This window comes from Vulpes lagopus, chromosome 23 (genome assembly GCF_018345385.1).
Source record: "Vulpes lagopus strain Blue_001 chromosome 23, ASM1834538v1, whole genome shotgun sequence".
In the NCBI taxonomy this organism is placed as follows: domain Eukaryota; kingdom Metazoa; phylum Chordata; class Mammalia; order Carnivora; family Canidae; genus Vulpes; species Vulpes lagopus.
Window position 1 is genome coordinate 60,528,838 of NC_054846.1, and position 16,337 is coordinate 60,545,174.

Below are 16,337 nucleotides of genomic sequence, written 5' to 3' on the forward strand. Positions count from 1 at the left end.
GTGTGTGGTATAAACAAAAATTTAGAAATTTCTTAAGGATAAGCTATTGTTAGTTCAAGAGGTAGTGACGTTCATACTCTGATTCCCAACCCAAATACTGAAAATTTTTCTTTGTTCCAAATCAAAACGTCATCTGACTCTTAGCATCAGTTTTTTCTTTCCCTTTTGGAAACAGGAGTTTCAGAAAACTCTTGGCGGTAAACAACCTGTGTATGATACCACAATTCGAACTGGCAGGGCCCTGAAAGAGAAGACTTTGCTTCCTGATGACACTCAGAAACTTGACAATTTACTAGGAGAAGTCAGAGATAAATGGGATACTGTTTGTGGCAAGTCTGTGGAGAGGTGAGTATGAATATTTGCTTCGTGTATCATCCCCAAATTGACGAAGACCAATATTAGATTCCATAAAATGGCAATAAAGGTAATGCACCAATAACAGGTTTAAGCATCTCGATACTTCTAGTTCATTGAATCAGAGTTATGAAATAAGTTGAATAGTAAAATATTAAAATTCTCATTTTAAGCTTCAATCTTACTGTATCAGAGAGAAGCCCATAAACTCAACCCAACAGCCACAGAAGTTTAGTAACTCCAAATATTTGTCAGTGACCAGTTTGTGATCCTAAAGCCATCTCCGTGAGCACTCTCACTCTGTGTCAGCGAGCAAAACCTCCGCACACATCACCTCATATAACTGTCATAATGCCTGACCTTTACTGGGTGGTTACTACTGAGCATGTGCCAGACAGAGGCTACTAATCATTTAATCCTTGTAACAACCACTGAGGGGAAATACTGTTATTCCCGTTTTCCAGAAAAATGATCCTAAAGAGATTTTAGTAACTCCCCCAAGGTCACTCAGCTACTAAGCAGCAGAGCTGGGATTTGAAGCTGTTTGATTTGGTTCTATAAGTTGTCCTTTTTTCCACTTGTACCCATTCTGCTATGCTAAGAATTACGATATCTTTGTATTATTTGTACTTCTATTTTTTGGATGAAGTGACTGAGGTTCCAAGAGGTAAAGAGAAAGCCCAGGATCATGCAACTGGCATAGAGCTAGGAGTTGAACTCCTGACTGAGACCATGACCAAAACCATCATCCTCTACCTGAGTGGTATAAGGTGATTAACACAGACCTTGGATCATTAGGGTGTATCCATGCGGACTCTTAGGGTGCTAGGAGGGCAGCTGTACCTATCTCCTATGCTACACTTACTCCATTCTAGAGAGATTTGATTAAAAATGTCTAAGCAAAAAACAAACAAACAAAAAAATGTCTAAGCATCTCTCTTAGTTACTTTCTACTCTATCTTAAACCAGTCTGGCATGGAGGGCCCTCTGTCTGTAGAGTTCTAGCAGTATTCCATTCTGCAGTCAGAATTGTGAGCCAGCCAAAGAAAAGGGATCTCTAAACACAGTGAGGTTTGTGTGCTTTTCTCAGGCAGCACAAGTTGGAGGAGGCCCTGCTGTTTTCTGGCCAGTTCATGGATGCTTTGCAGGCCTTGGTCGACTGGCTGTACAAGGTGGAGCCACAGCTGGCCGAGGACCAGCCTGTGCATGGGGACCTCGACCTTGTCATGAACCTCATGGACGCCCATAAGGTGAGAGGCAGGAGCTGCGCTGCATGGAGGCAGCCATTGGGTCGGTCCCCTGCCTCTGCCGGCCTTCTGCTTGTGCTCACCATCCAGGAGAGAAAGGAAATCTGAATGAGCCTGTGTCTGCTCATTAGACCCAGAGAGACCACTCCTTGTTCTGTGTGCTTAAACTGTTACTGGGGTTCCGTGTCTGCCACCAAGACTTGACAAAATTCCTTTGATTCAGATTTGGCAATGTGTAAATTTTATCTTGGGGTTCCCCCCTTTCTGTTTGCATCTCTCCGTTGAGTCACACAATGAATTTAAATTCAGGAGCCCCTCAAGATACCCATTTCCACTGACTCCTAAAATGAAAATGACTTCTATTCTTTAGCTGCTTTTGACCCAAGCAAGCCCAGCACCATTCACAGTAATATCAATGTATAACCTACACCTGTCATGTTCACCTCCTTAAGGTCCTCTTGTTTTAGCAAAAGCATTCAGCTTTACTTGAAATTACATCAAACTCTTATGCACATGGCCGATAATGTTCTTACTTCCACAATTCTGGAGATTCTGTTCTAATATCATTCATATTTTATGTTAGGAAACGGGGACTCCAGCTAAGCAACTTACCCAAGGCCATGCCACTCATCTTTAGAGCCACTTCTTCTGGTGGTTCTTTCTTAAACATTGTCCTGCCTCCCTCTGCATAAAAGACATGTGACTGGAACTTACTGAGGAGAGCGCAACTAAGCGATGACTTTTCTCTCGAGTTTTGCTTCCTGGTTCAGAACATTTCTCAGCAAACTAATTTCTCTGTTTTTCTGTTCTAGGTTTTCCAGAAGGAACTGGGAAAGCGCACAGGCACCGTTCAGGTACTGAAGCGGTCAGGCCGAGAGCTGATTGAGAACAGTCGTGATGACACCACGTGGGTGAAAGGACAGCTCCAGGAACTGAGCACTCGCTGGGACACTGTGTGTAAACTCTCTGTCTCCAAACAAAGCCGACTGGAGCAGGCCTTAAAACAGGTCAGAGACTTTTGTGGGGGCAACCTGTGGGGGAGGATCTGAGCAGATTCATTCTTGTTTCTTTATCAGGATCAGTTCCAACCAGTCTCAAAATGAACATAAGGTCAAACATTGATATTCAGAAAGTTCTACAAGATTTTAATGTTCATTTGTATTAGAGAAAAAACTGAATTCAATTGGTTTTCAAACGTCCACAAGTGAAAGAGAACTTTTATGGGGCCTTGATAGGATCATCAGCACTTGTGATGCACTGAGTTCAGGTGCAGCCCTTTCCGTGGTGCACCCCAGTGCTCAAGGCCTTGGCTGCAGAGAGGTTCAATCTGCTCTGCTTGGTTCTTGCAGGCGGAAGAGTTTCGGGACACCGTCCACATGCTATTGGAGTGGCTCTCTGAAGCAGAGCAAACGCTCCGCTTTCGGGGAGCACTTCCCGATGACACGGAGGCCTTACAGTCTCTCATTGACACCCATAAGGTAATCCAGCCCCAGCGTGCAGTGACCCATGCCACCACAGGGTGAGGGCTGTCTGCCCAGCTCTAAAGGAGAGCAGCTTTTGCTTGGGAATTTCCAACCTTATATGTAAAAGACTGGAACTGGAATGGGCCCAGCTTTTACTGGTTTAGCAAGAATGAGAGTCATTCCTACTTTTTCCAAAAGTAACGCATGTTGGTTGTAAACAAGTGAAACAGCATGGTATCATATAAAGAACAATGTGGACTCTAGAACCATCACCCGCACACGGCTTGGTTTGGCTTTCCTTATGTTACCAGCTTCAGACCCTGAGCCTCCTACCAAGCTGCAGCATAGGATTCAGTATCTGAGACCACAATCTGTCCTAATAAGATGGGAAATATTTCCTTTTTTAATTTTTGTGTTAGCCACCAAGAGATTTTAATCTTGATTTTGTCATTTGGTATTCTCTTGCTGGTATTTTTTAAATATTTAGTATTTTATAGTTGTCATTTGTCCAAGACAATATTGTTTGTTTATTTACATGGAAGTGAATTAAAACAGGATTTCTTAAAGAGAGAAATGAACCCAGATATTAGGACGAGGATCATGCCCAGCCTGGAAAGGGAGTGCCCCTCTGTGTCCCTCATCCTTGTCATCTGTAGCAGAAACAGTCCATTTTGTGTAACCCTATACTTCTGACATCTTTTAGAGCTGGAAAGAAAGTACCAGAGACACCAGGATGCAGGCTTGTAGGGGCCTGTGTGAACACACACAGAGGAAAAAAATACATAGAAATCTTCTCCATTCCCCCGTCCCCACAGTGTAAACTAACAGTGCTGCTGAGTAGGTTTCCTCAGTTTTTGTTTTCAAACCTTTTTTGTTTAGGAGTTCATGAAGAAAGTGGAAGAAAAGCGAGCGGATGTTAGCACAGCGGTAGCAATGGGAGAGGCCATCCTGGCTGTCTGCCACCCCGATTGCATCACCACCATCAAGCACTGGATCACCATCATCCGGGCTCGCTTTGAGGAGGTGAGTTCCCGGTTTGAGAGGAAGGTGGCACACACCCCATACAGTGAGTTTATAGGAAGAAAATGCTACTGAGCTTTCTCCACCCACCGCCCCTGCTCCCCCCACACCCCAGATAAGGAATCTCACTCACTGTGAATGTCTCAATAAGAGTTAAGGTAGTGTTTTAGTAATGACTGTTTTCTTGGCAATGAGCTGCAGTCTGGAAGAATAGTGCTGGCATAGTGCTAGCACTATGGTAATTGATAAAGCACAGTGGTAATTGATAAAGTCCAGCCGACTCAGTTCTATATTTTTCCCTCCTTCCAGAGAAGTCCTGTGTTTAATAGGCTGTACGTTCTAGATTTGCCTCCAGGGGGTGTTGATTTCAGCTCTGTCACTGGAGTAAAAGTGAGGCCTCTTGAGTGGTCTTCCTCCTAAAGGCCATTAGTAGGATCAGACGACAAAATGGACTTTGGAAAAAAAAAAAAAAAAAAAAAAAAAACCAAAATGGACTTTGGAGACAAAGGGGGTGCTCAACTGAGAGAGGCGATGGTTTCTCTCTCCCCAGGTCCTGACCTGGGCTCAGCAGCACCAGCAGCGTCTCGAAACAGCCCTGTCAGAACTGGTGGCTAATGCTGAGCTCTTGGAAGAACTTCTGGCATGGATCCAGTGGGCTGAGACCACCCTCATTCAGCGGGACCAGGAGCCGATCCCTCAGAACATTGACCGAGTGAAAGCCCTTATTGCCGAGCATCAGGTAGCCTAGCTGTGTCGTGTGGCTGCAGGTGTTCCCTGCGTGGCTCTGGAGCCCGTTTCCTTTGCCCTGTGTATTTTTGTTTTTTAATGGCTGCTTATGTTTATGCACACAGACTTAGCAGCTGAAAACAGGCCGTTTTCGTGGGGCAGGAGTCTGGGCACGAGTCAGCTGGCTTCTCCCCTTAGAGTCTTACTGGGCCAAAATCAAGGTGCTGCAGATCTCACCCAGGCTCCCTCAGGTTGTTGGGAGAATCTGACTCCTTGTGGTTGTGGGACCTGGGGCTCTGTTTTCTTGCTAGCCATCACCCAGGAGTCTGTTAGCTCCTAGAGGCCACCTCAGGTCTCAGCCACCCAGTACACTCACAGTGTAGCAACGTCAGTCTTCAGCACCAGCAGGAAAGGCTTTCCAGTTAGCTCAGATCTTATATGGTAAAATACAATCAAGGGAGTGAGTCTCCCCTTCTTTCCATGGGTGTGACCCACCCTCAAGGGAAGGGATTATACAGAGCATGGACACCAGGAGTGGGAATCCTGTGGGCCATCTTGGAAGTCTGCCTGCCACATCCTATTCCTCTGAGCCAAGGTTTCACACCTGGGTGCAGAAAGATCTCTTGCATGAGCCCAGAGATGGGCCGAGACAGCACATCAAACTAAACAGAATGAAGGAAAGCTCAGTTGAGCTGTCTCCATAATGTATCCTTTGGAAGTAGAGATGGCTTTTTTTTTTCAAAGATGGTTTTTAACCATGATCATTACACTGAATGCAAGCATGGATCTTGCTTAGTTATACTGCAGGCGTACAGTCTTTAGTGACTGTAAATAATCAGCCTTACCATTGAGAACCCCCTGTACTTCCAGTCGAGGTTGCCTGCATTGACACCTTCTCTCCTGACTGAGAAATTATCTTCTTATTCAAGGCCACCCCTCTCCTTTCTGTGATCCCCTCGTTTCCTGTGTCTTCAAGCTCTCCCATTTTGTTTGCTCGCTCTTCCAAGTCTTCTAGACATGTCCTTTCCACTCTGTGTTCCCTTCCTCTTCTTTCAAACAAGCCTGTTGTCCGTCCCCGCACCCCCCCCCCCCGTCTTTTCTCCTTGTTTCCCACTCCCTCCCCAGGCCCCTGTGGTTTGGCTCCCATCCCCATCAGACCACTAATACTGTCCCAGTCACATCCCACTGGCTAAATCCAGCCCATGCTTCCAGTCTTTGTCTTATTTGACATGTAACAGAGTTGCCTCTTCCTTCTGAAAACTCTTCTTTTGACTTCTGTCCTTTTGTCTTGTTTTTCTCCCACCTCTCTGATTGTTCCTTCTCAGTCTTAGCTGATTCCTCTTCCTCTCTCCACTTGTTAGTGTTGTGTTTGCTGAAATTGCATTCTTTTTTTTTTTATTTTATTTTAATTTTATTTATTCATGAAAGACACACAGAGACAGTAACGTGGGACTCGCAGGGAGCCCGATGTGGGACTCGATCCAAGGATCCTGGGATCAGGACCTGAGCCAAAGGCAGCCACTCAACCGCTAAGCCACCCAGGCATCCCTGAAATTGCATTCTTGACCCTCTTCTCACAGTGCTGACGTCTTACCTAGTCCAACAGCTTCAGCCACCACCTAGAATCCAAAATTTTCACATCTTTCAGTAGTACTGTCTCCCTGAAGTCTAGACCTATGGCAAATCAGAGGCAGCACAGAAACTCCACTTTATCTGTGCCGACCCCACCCTCTCTTCCAGGCCTGCTGCCTGGAATGTGTGATGCATCTGGGATGCCTGCCTTTCTTATGCCCCCTATGTCTAACCAACCTCCGGGTTCTAGCTGTCCTATTTCCAGAATACCTCTTGGTTTTGTCTCTCCTGCCCTGGCTCAGGCCTTCCCCATGTTTTGCCTCAGTTACAGCAGTGGTTTCCTGACTCATCCCCCACTATGTTCTTCCTTCTACACTGAAGCCAGAACCATAGCTCTAAAATAAGGATCTTAACAGGTCTCTTCTCTGGATCAAAATCGTTCAGTTGCCCACCATTGCTCTCCAAATAAAATCCCAATACCTTAGCCTAACACAAAGCCTTAATGGATCTTTCTCCTACCTACCCCTCCTGCTGCTCTTCGAATTGCATCTTGGGCTCGGCCAGCTATCCCCAGAGCCCTAGCTCACTACACTGTCAAGCTCCCTGGATCTCTGTGCCATGCCTTCTCCTGGGACTGCCTTCCACCCAGTCTTTGTCCAGTTCTTCCTCCCTCACTACTCCACTCAGGCCCCAGTCTCCAGGCAGCTGTCCTTGGAACCCTGGTCTGCCTTTGGAATCCTGGGTGGCATTCATTGCACTGACTTCCTGGTTTTCCTCACTCAGCTGTGAGCTCCTTGGAATCAGAAGCCCTGTTTGATCCCTTCAGGTTTCTAGCACCTGATGAAGTGCCTTGCTTAACTGTTTTTCTTAAAAGGTGTGAGACAGTGTTCAAAGGCATCTGTTCTGTCATGAGCTTGGGCTTTGTAAGAAGTTGTCTGATGCTTAGTCCAAGAAAACACTTAACTCTGTTCCCTGTTGTTTGTGTTTGGCAGACATTTATGGAGGAGATGACTCGCAAACAGCCTGACGTAGACCGGGTCACGAAGACATACAAAAGGAAAAATATAGAGCCTGCTCACACACCTTTCATCGAGAAATCTCGCAGTGGCAGCAGTATGTTTCTAGCCTCCTGTGTTCGGGTGTTTCATTCCTGTTATTTGAAGATGAGCACTTTCCAAATCCCTGTCAAAAAACTTCTTTTGGGGGTGCCTGGCTGGCTCAGTCGGTAGAGCTTGCAGCCCTTAATCTCAGAGTTGTAAATTCAAGCCCCGTGTTGGTTGTGGACCCTACTTCAAAACAAAAACCTTCTTTTCAGTTTTCAAAAACTATATTGGATTTGAACTAAAATATTTTTTTGAAACTCACTTTTATTACACGGACACATAGTAAAACTATATTCCATTTTCTTGGGATTGCATAAAATTTTGAAGTGGTCAAGCAGATTGTTTTGCAGTGGCCTTTCTGTTGTTTTGGTCATCAGCTAGCTGTTTACATTTGGTTTGCACTAATTTAATTATGACATAAATCAGCTCTTGTAGAGCCATTGCTGTTCTGGTTGAGTTGACATTTCCTCAGTTCGCTAAGGACAAAATGAATTGAAGATAAGAGATGAATACCAGTTGGCTGGGAGGAGGAGCAGTATTTTGACATTAGTATGCTGAATACCTAAATATTATCACATCCCATGTTTCTTTTCACATTTACTGCTTGGATACCATTTTAAAGGTGTCCTGAGTTAACACATATGGCACTTTCTCTTTGTGAAGTGACAAAACCAGCTTTTCTAATCTCGTAGTTATTTTTCTTTTTAGGGAAGTCCTTGAGTCAGCCCACGCCACCTCCTATGCCAATCCTTTCACAGTCCGAAGCAAAAAACCCACGGATCAACCAGCTGTCTGCCCGCTGGCAGCAGGTGTGGCTGTTAGCACTGGAGCGACAGCGGAAGCTAAATGACGCCTTGGATCGACTCGAAGAGGTGAGGCCCTCTTATTATGACCTGTGCGTCTTGACCTACTTCTCTAGAAGTAGAAACAGACCAGGGTGAGCCAGTACTCTATCCCTCAGGCCCCCTAGGAAAAAAGCACAAGGGCAAGGAGACCACTTACAACAGGTTAGGCCATAGCACCTAGTTGTGGAAAGCAAGCAGACAACCAGCCAGTGTATTTGAGGGTCTGGCCTCTGACCCGACCCTCCTTAGCACCTGGCTGTGGTCAAAAGTCCAGAGCATGACTTGGCAAAGTTACCTCCCAAGCACAGAGCTAATCATAGTAATGGCCATTATTGGGCCCTCTATGTAAAGATAATAAGCTACACAATTATGTAATATTTATGGCCTTGGTATTCCACTAGTTTTTACTAAGAATGAAATCAAATTCTACTTTGAAGTATCATTAACCAACCTAAAAAATGTAGTACTACCCTTCCTAGTTTCTAAAACAAACCTCTAATACCATTTATATTTTTTTATTTGTGCGTATCAAAGCAGCTATGCCTGGAAGTGAGTGTTCTGTGTTTTTTGTTGTTATCTCTGTAGGTCAGTTGAGTTTTAAGCATTTTTGGGTTTTGGCTTTTTCTTTTTTTTCCCTATTCCTTCCAACTTTGGAGTTTGAAAGACCAGGGGGAAAACTGCTATGCTATCTCAGTCATCCTGAGTCTCTCTCACTAACATAGTCCAAGCGGCTAAACATCGCCTTGCCCACTGCACAGGCCTGCTGTTGTCTGCCAGAATCACATACTTCACATGCAAGTCAGATGGGCACTTTGCCCCCTCTGGTGCCATTCCAAAGAAACATGCTTGCGTGCAGGGTTGGATCCTTAATGCTTCCAGCCAGAACTCAAGTTATCTCATCTCAGAAAATGATGGAAAACATGAGTCTTCCAACACAGGCCTGTGTGATCATAGTTCTTTTCAAAATCACATCAGTGAGGAGTGCTCAGGACTTCTCTTCTGGGATAGAATCCATTCCCTTACGTCTAAGAAGGTGGTCCTTTGAAAAAGTGCAAAGGGAAAGCAAGGCTGGCTCTATCCATTCTTGTTCTGCGTGCTCCGTATTTTCCATGGTGGTCATTCAGTTACTGTTTCTCTCACTGCTTCATTACACCACAGCTCATGTAAATAATCATGGCTTTAAGTGAAGGATCCAGATTGTGCCTTCACCAAAGAGGCAACACATGGATATCATTGTTGGTGCCCTCCAAAAGGCCTGCATGGCTTTACTGAATGTCTGAAAGTTTTGGTATGCTCTGGGCACACTTGAGGGCCAAAACAATAAGTCTTGTTGACACCTACGATTTCTGTCTAGTTGAAGGAATTTGCCAACTTTGACTTTGATGTCTGGAGGAAAAAGTATATGCGATGGATGAATCACAAAAAATCTCGGGTGATGGATTTCTTCCGGCGAATTGACAAGGACCAGGATGGGAAGATAACACGTCAGGAGTTTATTGATGGCATTCTGGCATCCAGTGAGTTCACTCATAGTTCCAAACATGGATCACACCTAGATTCCTTGCACTTGGTGGAAGCCCATGATACTCTGGTTAAATAATCTTTCTGAAATCAAAGCAATAGTCTTTTCTTTTTTTTTAGGATTTATTTTTTATTTATTTATGATAGAGAGAGAGAGAGGCAGAGACACAGGCAGAGGGAGAAGCAGGCTCCATGCCAGGAGCCCAATGCGGGACTCGATCCCGGGACTCCAGGATCGTGCCCTGGGCCAAAGGCAGGCGCGAAACCGCTGAGCCACCCAGGGATCCCCCAAAGCAATAGTCTTAAAGGAGAAGTAATGTAACTGCTTATTACTAAAATTGGTCCATCATTTTGATGGAAAGAAGAACCTCATTTTGCTGGGAATTAAGAAACAAAACAGGTCTTTGGCAAGTAAAACATGTTTGAAGTATAGATTAAGGAACCAAGGGGATCCCTGGGTGGCGCAGCGGTTTGGCGCCTGCCTTCGGCCCAGGGCGCGATCCTGGAGACCCGGGGTCGAGTCCCACATCGGGCTCCCGGTGCATGGAGCCTGCTTCTCCCTCTGCCTGTGTCTCTGCCTCTCTCTCTCTCTCTCTATATATATATATATATATATACACCATAAATAAATAAAAAAATTTAAAAAATATTTTAAAAAAAAAAGATTAAGGAACCAAACTTTATGAATGATGAGGTTCTAAGTAAAATGTTTAAAAAAATAAAGTTTTCATAATAGTTTCTGACATCTGTATAGCAGCTTAAAAAATACATGATCTCATTTATTTTTAGCAGGAAAAATAATTGAGGCATAATGTAGTTAAGTGAATTGCCAGGATCACAAAGCACATCTCAGCTGTGCTGCTTTACATGAGTGGCCAGGGAAGGCCTGTCTGCAGAGCTGATATTTGAGGGAAGAGTTAGAGGCCAAGGGAATAGCAGGTACAAAGCACTTAGGTGGGCACGGGCTTAGCATGTTCTAGGAATTGAAGATGGTTGGGGGCATCATGACCTGGGGGAGTGGTGAGAGGTGAAGTTGGAAGGATCAGCAGCAGCCATTCTGGCAGGGCCTGGGAGAGTTAGCATATCTGACCTCTTATTCTAGAGGCAGTGGGACAGTAGGAGACCACCTGAGAGATCTGATCTACATTTTAATAAATCACCCAGGCTGCTGTAGATATTCACAATTCCTTTGGGAAGCAGTTTGTTAAGAACCTTTAACCTTAATTGTTAAGGCAATTATCTAAACATAGGGAAAACTGCAACCACTCCACATTGTCACTATTCTGAAATCATCGAAGTATCCAGCGATAGAGTGGATAAGTACATGCTTAGGGTGGATGGTAGGTCTATGGGTAGTTGTAATTTTACATCTTTTGGTATATCTGAAATACTGTTTTATTTATTTATTTATTTATTTATTTATTTATTTATTTATTTATTTATTGCATGGGGAAGGAGGGAGTCTAAAGCAAAAACACCAAAAAACTTAACAGTGAGTGGTCTTTAGGTACTGTATCTTTGGGTATTAAAAAAAAAAATCTTTATAACATTACATCTTACTTTTCAGAAAAAAAGCAAGATATAAATATTTCTACTTTCAAGAAATTTTTGTATACCCTCCAACAACCCAAGTAAGCCCTTTAATGTTCCAAATACAATTACTTTTCTCCAGAATTCCCTACCACCAAGTTGGAGATGACTGCTGTGGCTGACATTTTTGACCGAGATGGAGATGGCTACATTGATTACTATGAATTCGTGGCTGCTCTCCATCCCAACAAGGATGCTTATCGCCCAACAACCGACGCAGATAAAATTGAAGATGAGGTATGGGAAATTACTGTTTTGTTTTGTTTTGTTTTTTGAAATTACTGTTTTTTGAGCATACTTTTGGCTGTAGTGGTTGGGCGTAGTGGCCATATCAGCACCATGACTTATCTGTTAGAAGAGTATTATCTGGAGTCCCATTTGGGGATCCCTACTTGGAGGATGACACCGCAGAAGATCTCTGACTGTTGAGCTCTCTCTGTCTAGATGACTTCTTACTCAAATGAGTCACATCTATAAGGTTCCTCCAGAGTTCACAAACCACGCTCATCCTGGTTCATAGGCACCATGTTACTTAGAAAGGACTCTTCTCTCAATCCTGGGCATCCCACATCAGCATTTAAGGGGTAAAATGTGAAGTACTGCTTGAGTTGGTGTGTGTACCAACCAAGCTTTCTGCCTAGTTAAGGACTTTTTCACACTGGAAATTGCACCCATCACCTTGAAAATAGCAAATTCATTAGTAACACTCGGAGATCCCAGGATCTGTTGATCCTATATAGGGAGAGATTAGCAGGGTATGTCTTGGGTACGGCCGGGAACACCCCAGACTGACTTCTGGAGACGCAAAGGTTCCTGGGTTGAAATTTATAATTCTATTCATAATTTGCTTTATTTGATTTTATTTTGATGCATAATAGCACATTTCTCTGAAGGAACTTGGAAGTAAATGTGTAATGTATTAATTTGGAGTAAAGAATAAATGCACATATCAAAAGCCTAATATACTTCAAAGAGATGTAATGAATAGCTTTCTGCTTACATATAAAAATCTTTGTTTCTCTGAAGAGAAAATCTTGTTTTATCCTTCACATTTTTCTTTTTTGTTGTTTACAACCAATAGGTCACAAGACAAGTGGCTCAGTGCAAATGTGCAAAAAGGTTTCAGGTGGAGCAGATTGGAGAGAATAAATACCGGGTAAGGAAGAGAAAACCGGTCCTTTGTGGTGGTGGTGGTGATGGTGGTTCTTCCTATGTGGCCCTTACAGGTGAAAGCAACCTGATACACAGAAGACCAGATGATCCCACCTTCCCACTACCAGTGCTTGGAGGAGCAGACCAGAGCCAGTGGAACTTAAGATGTAGTCACTCTCTGGCCCTCATGTCTGTAGATTCCAAATGTCAGGTGTCCTGTTAGGCTAAGCTTAGTGCCCTGCATAGTTCCATCTGAAAAATAGTGCCATATTTAGCTAGTAGTAGCTTGTCCTTGAGTTCCAATATTGGAGACATTTCAAAGTCCTCTCTTTTGCTGACCAAAGTCTTAAGGGAAATGGTGACAACTGTGCCAATTATCTGAAAACGAACCCATACCCCCCAGAGTGCTGGTCATTGTGAGCCTGAGTGGCTGGCTCCCAGGGCAGAGAGGGCTGGAGGAACTCTGTCAAGGTCCCAAGGGATACCCTGTCTGCTCTGAGCTGAGCTACAAAACAGCCAAGATGCACCAGATGCACCAAGGGGACACCAGGCTCAGTAGTCTTCCCTGGAAAGCTATGCTATGGACATAATTCAACCACGAATTATGCTGTGTTTTAGCTTCTTTTAGGACTAAGGTTAAGGCATAGAAGGAATCTGAAACAGCACTTCAAAAAATATTCAGCAGTGTATCTGGATTCTCTAAAGTCCTAAGGAAAACCTAGGATTGGTAAAGAGGGCTCAGATTGTACAAGGAAGTTGTACAAGTTAGAAACAGGAAAATCCAGGTTCCATTAGTACATCAAAATGTCTTCAAAGTACACCAAAACCACCCTGGGCTGCTCATAGCTGAGGAGTTTGGGTGAGTCTGCCTTGGATCCAGCCCAGGGCATTTTGTTAATAAAACTAAGCAATCTTGTGCTTGCTTGTTGCTTTTTATTTTCTTGTTTGTGTGTGTGTGGTTTTTTTAAATTGTGAGAGAAATGAATTAACAAAAGCAATCAGTAGAGTGGAAGAGTTAGGTCTTATTAATTTGTAAAACAACGCCCCTGTGGCAGGAGCTCTCGAAGAATATGCTTGAAGACTGGTAACGTCATTGCATGATTTTCATTCCTTAGTGTTAATTTGACAAAATGTTCTCTTTTTTTTTTTTTTTCCATTTCCTTCGTCCTTTACTCTTTTTGTTTGTAGTTCTTCCTCGGCAATCAGGTACAGTGTGCCTTGCAATATCCTTCTTGGTGGAAATGGTCTGTGTAGCTCATGCTGCCTGTTCTTTGCTGTGGGGAGAGGACACAATCTGAAGCATGCCTGGGTCACATCTGGTTGTCTTACCAAGTGGAGAAACTGCTAACAGAGCTAATCTTGTAAAGCTGTCACAGCAGCAGCAGCAGGATAGAAGAGTGTGTATGTGTTTTTAAAAAGATGAAATTTTCTATTTGAACTTAGATTGGCTGAAGACAGTCTCCCTTTGGGGGACTTTGAAGTTATGATATCAATCCATCCCACTTCTAAAAAGAACCTGGTCTGTTACTTCTGTGCTAGAAGTCAGAATACCGACAGCACAGTTCTGATTTATACACGAGTCTTTTGACAGTTAACATGAATTCTATAGCATACACGAAATCAAAAAGTCTTGTGGGGTACTTAAGTACTCAATCTGTTCAAATACCTCATGTATTTATATCATATTTTATAATTATAAGGTGCCTGAGAACCACAGTGTAATAATCATGATTTGGTCATAGCCTGAAGTTTGCTGATTATGTCCAGCCAGCCAAAAATCTAAGGGATCAAATTAGACTTGCAAGAAGAGATTGAATGCTTTTGACTCCACTTGGTAATTCTAACCTAATAGATCTTTTTGAGGGCTCTGGGGTCCTGTGTCTTCAAATGGAAGGAAGTTGCATGGGTAAAGTCTGTCTTGGGATGTGAAATCAGAAACACTAACAGTTGATTTGAGGTCCTCAATCAATGTTAAGTTCCAGGCACTGCAATAATCCTTCACTCTAGTAACATTCTGGGCCAGTGGGCAGAACAGAGGATAGAAAAAGACAAAAGACAAGAACAGCCAGACTGGTTTAAAATATCATTGCATCAGTATGCCAAGGCATACCTCAAAGCTGTGCCTGTTTCCTAATAACTGCATGTGGGGCCCAGGGGTCCTCTGAAGTGGCACCTGCATCCTCGTCCGCCACTCCACTGACTGGCAGAGGGCCAGACGAGTTAGTTCCAATGTTGGAACAGAATCATGAAGTCCATTTTGTGCACGAGGCACCTGAGACCTGAAGGCGCCCATGCTGACACTAGTGTCAGAGCCCAGGTCACCATAAGGGAATTTCCAGTTAAGAGAAGGAAACCAAAGTCCCTGGTCCCCCAAGACACTTCTGGGGTCAGTGCCTCACTGATGGCCCACCTCTGTCAGATTTGCACAGTCCCTCCCTGGTATTAGAGCTGCCGTGGCCCCTTCTCCCATTCGTCACTCTGGCTGCTGGCTTGGCTTACACCTCCTTTTCCCTATAGCAGAAACAAGTTAGAATCCTTCAGAAAGAGCCTTCGTAAGAAGTGAAGGAGAAAAAAAGAATGAGTTAAGTGGGGTAATCCTAAAAGCTGACATAAACTACAGGACACAGTAACATAAGGGTAAAGTACTTCTTGGAGTCGTGGCCTGATGCACTGGGGAGGATGTAGAGGCCCTTATTTCCTCCCTCTTCTCACTGATCCAGAGAGAACCCTGGCTAGTGACTCAGGCCGTCACTGTTCTTGGAGGGGCCCTCAGGGGCCAAAGGGGCAGCTTCCTTCCCGGGATCCAGGACGTTTATTCCCTCTCAACTCTGGGCACCCACTCCAGTGCTTTTTATACTACACCATGCTGTTGCTGTGGTCACCCTCTATAAAATCTTAACAACAGTGGGAGATAAGAGATGTAAGACTATTTTCATTTTCTAAGTAAAGGATTGGGGGAGGGGGCTGGTGTTATTTTCAGTCACCTTGCTGCCTATATAAATAGTGCACTTGAGCCAATGCAGGGTAATACAGAGAATTAACCATAGACACACTAATTTTGAGGGAGGTTGGTTATGTGTCCTTCTTAAATATCTTTTCTGGCATTTTCAATTTTTGTGCCTTGTTTCAAAGTTATGGTTCTCCTTTATAACTTTAGAAATCTTAATGAACTAATAAGTCCCTTTACTCCTCTCCCCAACTGCAATTTTCTCCTTGAATTAAATAATTTTAGGGATGCTACTTTTCCAACCAAATGTTTGATTTTGTATTCTGGGATCTCCACATGATTCCCTTTTGTTGCCTCTTGACCTTATTTTAGGGAGAGGGTAATTTATGCAATAGGAAACTCCAGATGTGAACAGGGCTGAGAAGTAGGGATGTTAAGGAAAAAGGAAAAAATAAATATCAGAAAGTCATGCTTGTCTTAATATCCCAAAATGATTGTTGAATACTATTTATAATCAGCATTGTAGATTAAATTTTAATTTTTTCAACTAAATTTTAGTCTAAATGCCATAGTCATTTGTTCAGCTGAAGAAACTTTTCTGCTTGGTGACATCACAATTAGAGAATATCAAGGGCTTATTTCTGAAAACCTTGTGTGGAAAATCAAATTTCCTTCTAAGCTTTTAATAATAATAATGATGCTTGCAAGGGTTTAAGACTTGAAATAGTATTTGCTGTTCTCCATTTACCTTTTGAGCACACTGTATTCAGAAGTTCACATCTACCTTTTATGAAAGC

At 43.5% G+C, this 16,337-nt stretch overlaps 1 protein-coding gene across 24 annotated transcripts in view; it reads left to right on the forward strand.

Annotated features, from left to right (window-relative positions):
- Positions 1 to 16,337, forward strand: part of LOC121481394 (microtubule-actin cross-linking factor 1) — a 334,394-nt gene that overhangs the window by 305,108 nt on the left and 12,949 nt on the right. For 19 of the 24 annotated variants that reach the window (XM_041738684.1, XM_041738691.1, XM_041738688.1 and 16 more), the window contains 12 exons: positions 176 to 345; positions 1,445 to 1,604; positions 2,414 to 2,608; positions 2,951 to 3,079; positions 3,944 to 4,087; positions 4,635 to 4,823; positions 7,375 to 7,495; positions 8,194 to 8,357; positions 9,685 to 9,847; positions 11,524 to 11,678; positions 12,523 to 12,597; positions 13,782 to 13,799. In XM_041738684.1, the coding sequence (XP_041594618.1) occupies positions 176 to 345; positions 1,445 to 1,604; positions 2,414 to 2,608; positions 2,951 to 3,079; positions 3,944 to 4,087; positions 4,635 to 4,823; positions 7,375 to 7,495; positions 8,194 to 8,357; positions 9,685 to 9,847; positions 11,524 to 11,678; positions 12,523 to 12,597; positions 13,782 to 13,799 (1,683 nt within the window). The remainder of the gene's footprint in view (positions 1 to 175; positions 346 to 1,444; positions 1,605 to 2,413; positions 2,609 to 2,950; positions 3,080 to 3,943; positions 4,088 to 4,634; positions 4,824 to 7,374; positions 7,496 to 8,193; positions 8,358 to 9,684; positions 9,848 to 11,523; positions 11,679 to 12,522; positions 12,598 to 13,781; positions 13,800 to 16,337) is intronic. The other 5 variants (XM_041738686.1, XM_041738689.1, XM_041738708.1 and 2 more) reach the window with 1 other exon arrangement.